Below are 5,115 nucleotides of genomic sequence, written 5' to 3'. Positions count from 1 at the left end.
GAGAACACAGAAGGGACCAGTTAGCCAGACTCCAGCAGGCAGGGGCTCCAGAGATAACAGGGACCTTCTGCAGGGTGGCTGTGTCCTCACCTGCCAGGATGCCAGGCAGACAGAGCAGAAGGCTCTCTACCAAGATGGCACTCAACCAGCTAACCATCCTTCCCTTCACTAGTCTAGCTCTTATTCATCCATTAAAGTAGTGCTTCTCAAACATGAACATGCACTCAGATCACTTGGGGACCTTGTTAAATTGCAGATTCAGATTCAGAAGGTCTGGCACAAAGCCTGAGAGTCTGCATTTCCAACAAGCTCGCAGTGGACCAGCTGCTGCCAGTCCATGGACCATACTTCAGGTAGCCTAGGAGATCCCTTCTCTTGGATATTCCTTATCAGCCCTCTGTGCCCTCACCACATCCCAACTGTGGGGCCGCCTCATGCTTCATGACCTTGACACCTTTGAAGAGTTCTGAGCAGTTATTTTGTGGACTGTCCCTCAATTTGTTGTATTTATCTCTTGTTTTCTCAAGATTAGATTGAAATTATGAGTTTTGGGCCAGAAGACCACACAAGTGATACTATTAAGTCATCATATGAAGACATTCAGAATGTCAGTATAACTTCTTACTGGAGATGTTAACCTTGATCACTTGGGTAACATGATGTGTAGTTGGTTTCTTCACCATAAAGTTGCTATTTTTTAGAATATGGTAATTTCTTTCTTTTTTTTTTTTTTTCTCTTTTTTCCCAAGAAATAGAGTCTCACTGTCTTCTCACCCAGGTTAGAGTGCTGTGGTGCAATCATAGCTCGTTGAAGCCTTAAACTCCTGGCCTCATGTGATCTTCCTACCTTGGCTTCCCAAAATGCTAGGAATCCAGATATGAACCACTGCATCCAGCAATTTTTCAGGATAATTTTTAATGGCTATATGGCTTTCCATTAAAGATCTAGAACATAATCAGACCCTCTTTCATGCATTGTTGTTTGTTCCTTTTTTTATTATTACTATAAAGAATGCCACAGTGACTATTTCTATTGACACATCTTTGCATATATCCCTGATTTTGTATTAGGATAAATTGCTAAAAATAGAATTGTTGGCACAAAGATTATTCACCTTTTTATGGTTACAGATGCCTGGGGCAGGGTTGTTTGTATGTTTATTTTAATCAACTTTATCGAGGTATAATTCAAATACAATAAAATTGTACACGGACAGATTCGGAGCATATATTTCAGTGAATTTTGCAAATGTACACATCCATATATCCGTGATCCCAGTCAAGATATAAAATATTGGATGGCACCTGTGGCTCAAAGGAGTAGGGCACTATATGCCAGAGGTGGCGGGTTCAAATCCAGCCCTGGCCAAAAACTGCAATATATATATATATATATATATATATATATATATAAAATTTTTTTTTATCACTTCCCAGAATTCCCTGGTGCCCCTTGAAGTCAGTTCTCCCACCCCTACCCCAGGCAACCACAGGTCTGGTTTCAGTTCCTTGGGTCAATGTTACCTATTCTAGGAGTTCATATAAACCAGAATTAGGCAATAAATACTTTTACAACTGTCGTCTTTGATTCAGCATGTGTGTGAGATTCGTGCACATTTCTGCATATCTCAGCCATTTGTTGATTCTCATTGCCGAGTAATATCCTATTGTATAAATATGCCATCATTTGTTTATCCATTCTTCCTTTGATGGACATCTGGGCTGTCCAAGCTTCAAACTTGGCCCAGTGTGAGTACCCACCAGGTATTCATCCTGTCTCCTTGGAGTCAGTAGGTGACAGAGCTGGGAAAGACGTTTATCTTTCTTGTTGGCCTCACTCTTACCTCCATTCTGTGCCCATCCTGCTGGGGCCCTGAAGTAGTTGCCTGTGATGCCTGAATCAGCCCTTTAATGACAAGGGTGATCTGGGCACAAGGGCAAGGGCTATGCCCCCACATTTGGCTTTGAGCCCTCCCAGCCCTAGCAAGACCACCCTGCAGCCCTGTGCCAAAGGTGTAGAGTTTCTCCTACCCTGAAACTCAACCTTCAGCACGTTGATCTTCCAGGGTTGGCGGGTGGCAGGTGAGGGCAGCAGACAGGGGGCAAGGGCAGTGGGCAGAGGGCCTGGTCTCCCAGGCCATAACGCAGCTCCATTAGGAGCTGGCCTGAGTGCTTTCCAAAGCTGATTAATGGCCTGCCTGTGACCTGGAATGTCATTACTGCCTGGGGCCAGGGCCCCACGGCTTGGTCCTTTGGGTCTTTACTGCTAATAATAATTGATGCTCTCCATGTGGTTGCAGGGAAAGTTCTATCTGGTCATCGAGGAGCTGAGCCAGCTGTTCCGCTCTCTCGTCCCCATCCAGCTGTGGTACAAATACATTATGGGTGACGACTCCTCCAACAGCTACTTCCTAGGAGGGGTCCTGATCGTTCTCTACAGCCTCTGCAAGGTGAGGCAGCCAGGGGGAGAGGGCCTACGCCACTGGGAAGCTTGAATCCCCCTGCTGGTGTCATTTCTTTTTTATTAATTGTAAAATTCACACAACATAAAAATTAACCACTGACCGTGTTAAAGGATACAGTGCCACAGCATGCGGTGGATTCACAGAGTTGGGCAACCACTGCCTCTTCCCAGTCCCGAGGCTTTTTTTGTCACCCCAGAAAGAAATCCTGTACCCATTAAGCAGTTGTTCCCCTTTCTTCCTCTTCCACTCACCTCCCCCCAGGCCTTGGTGACCACTCATCTGCTTTCTGTCTCTCTGAATTTCCCTCTTCTGAATGGTTCATGTAAATGGGATCATACAGTATGTGACCTTTCGTGTATAGCTTCTTTCATGTAGCATAATATTTTTGAGGGCCATCCACACTGTAGTAGGTATCAGTATGCTTTATGGTTAAATCCACCCTAATTTCTTCCCCATGGAGCTCACTCTGCGATGTTCTTGCACATAGTCATCCTCACAGCAATGCTTCAAGGTGCATCCTGTTATTACTCCTGTTTTATAGGTGAGGAAACTGAGGCTCAGGGACATGAAGTTATTTAGCCAAGGTCACTCAGTTAAAGATTACAGAACACACATCAAATGCAGGCGGGCTGGCTCTAAAATAGGAGCTTTTTTTTTTTTTGAGATAGAGCCTCAAGCTGTCATCCTGGGTAGAGTGCTGTGGCATCACAGCTCACAGCAACCTCCAACTCCTGGGCTCAAAAGTCTCCTGCCTCTGCCTCCCAAGTAGCTGGAACCACAGGCACCCACCACAACGCCCGGCCATTTTTTGGTTGCAGCCATCATTGTTGCTTGGCAGGCCCCGCTGGGGATTCAAACCCGCCATCTTAGGTGTATGTGGCTGGCGCCTTAGCCACTTCAGCCACAGGCGCCGAGCCTAAAACAGGAGCTTTTAACTACACTTTTGCTGAATTTGTTTTCTATCCCTCTTTCCTCAAAAACAGTAGCCCTCTTAGAAGATCACTTGAGGGCAGGAGTTCCAGGCCAACCTGGACAGGATCTCTTAGTGAAATCTTGTCTCTAAAAAACAAACAAAAACCACAGAAAAATTCGTCTGTAGTCCCAGCTACTCAGGAGGCTAAGGCAGGAGGATCCCTTGACCCCAGGAGTTCAAAGCTACAGTGAGCTATGACCACACCACTGCACTCCAGCCTCAGAGACAGAACAAGACCTTCTCTCTAAAAAGAATTTAACAAGAAAGAGTATCCCTCTTAAATTACATACCCTCAACTCCTCAAATCAGCATGCAGTGCTTTCTTTTTGTCATTAGTAAAAACCAGGGTTTCTTACCTTCTAAAAGTAAACGCATCCTTCTCTTTCTTTTCCTCTTTTTCCTTCTTTATTTCTGGCTTTAGAGAATCCTAGAGGAATTGCAAGTGTTTTTCTCTTTCATTTCTCACAGTAGGACTAGCCAAGCCATCCATGCAATGTCAGCCCTTGGGCTGATCTTGCTTCCTGATTCTGATTGACATAGTGGCTGACTGAAGTGCTATATGAAGAAGGATTATCAGGCCCTGACTGAGCTCAAAGGAAGAGTGCTGTGATTGATTAGCAATGCCTGCCCTGGGCTTGGGAGGGAGAAGGGGCAGTGTGTGTGCCATACATTTGCCATCCCAGTGTAGGTAACTGGGAGACTACTGCTATCAGGCAGCAAGACAAAAGCCAAGCAAAGCCAAAGGGACTGAAGAGTTTCAAATGGGAAGAAGAGACCTGAAAATGTTTTGAGTCAAAGACAGGGATGAGGGGATGGTGCAGGAAACTATGCATGGGTCATGAGAGATCCTCGGATGCTTTTCAGCCACTACCCCGCTCTTCTTTCAGTCATTCGACATCTGTGGACGAGTGGGTGGAGTTAGGAAAGCCCTGAAGCTTCTCTGCACCTCTCAGGTGAGTTGACTCTGGGTGGTCCCCACTGAGGTCATAGGAACCCAGAGCTGGAAACAGCAGCATATCCTTCCTTACCCCATAAGTTGCAGTGCTTCTGAAAGTATGGTTCCCACAAAGGTCCACAGCTGTGTTTGTCTTTTCCCTCCCTGGAACAGAACTATGGAGTCCGAGCCACCGGCCAGCAGTGCACAGAAGCAGGCGATATCTGTGCCATCTGCCAGGCTGAGTTCCGAGAACCTCTGATTCTCCCGTGCCAGGTGAGCAGGCTCGGGCTGGGCCATTGGAGACTAAGGCTGGGGCACAACAGAACCCTTCCCATGACCAGGCCTCAGGGTGCTGGCATGGGTCTTTGGGAGCAATCTGGTCAAGACTGGAGTCAGCTAGACCCAAGTTCAAATCTCAGCTCTACCTCTTGTTGGGTGGGTGGCCTTGGGCAGATCACTTCACCTCTTTGAGCCTCAGTTTCATTGGTAAAATGTAGAAATGCCAAATTCAGTGCAGTGTCAGGATATCCCAAGTATGAATTTTAGCCACATTCTTGAGCCCCAAGTGAGTCATAAGCCTTGTTTTTTCTCATGTATAAAATATATTAGTAGGCTCGGTGTCTGTAGCTCAAGGGGCTAAGGTGCCGGCCACATACACTGGAGCTGGTGGGTTCAAATCCAGCCTGGGCCCGCCAAGAACAACAATGACAACTACAACCAAAAAATATATATAGGCTCGG

At 46.3% G+C, this 5,115-nt stretch overlaps 1 protein-coding gene across 1 annotated transcript in view; it reads left to right on the top strand.

Annotated features, from left to right (window-relative positions):
- Window positions 1-5,115, top strand: part of RNFT2 (ring finger protein, transmembrane 2) — a 79,109-nt gene that overhangs the window by 64,879 nt on the left and 9,115 nt on the right. Inside the window, exons 7-9 of the mRNA XM_012805230.2 lie at window positions 2,301-2,450; window positions 4,326-4,391; window positions 4,547-4,648. Of these exons, the coding sequence (XP_012660684.1) occupies window positions 2,301-2,450; window positions 4,326-4,391; window positions 4,547-4,648 (318 nt within the window). The remainder of the gene's footprint in view (window positions 1-2,300; window positions 2,451-4,325; window positions 4,392-4,546; window positions 4,649-5,115) is intronic.

Source organism: Otolemur garnettii, unplaced genomic scaffold, assembly GCF_000181295.1.
Source record: "Otolemur garnettii isolate 467f Iridium unplaced genomic scaffold, OtoGar3 scaffold00038, whole genome shotgun sequence".
Taxonomy (NCBI): domain Eukaryota; kingdom Metazoa; phylum Chordata; class Mammalia; order Primates; family Galagidae; genus Otolemur; species Otolemur garnettii.
The sequence above is the reverse complement of the archived record's forward strand: the minus strand, read 5'-3'. Positions and strand labels throughout refer to the sequence as shown.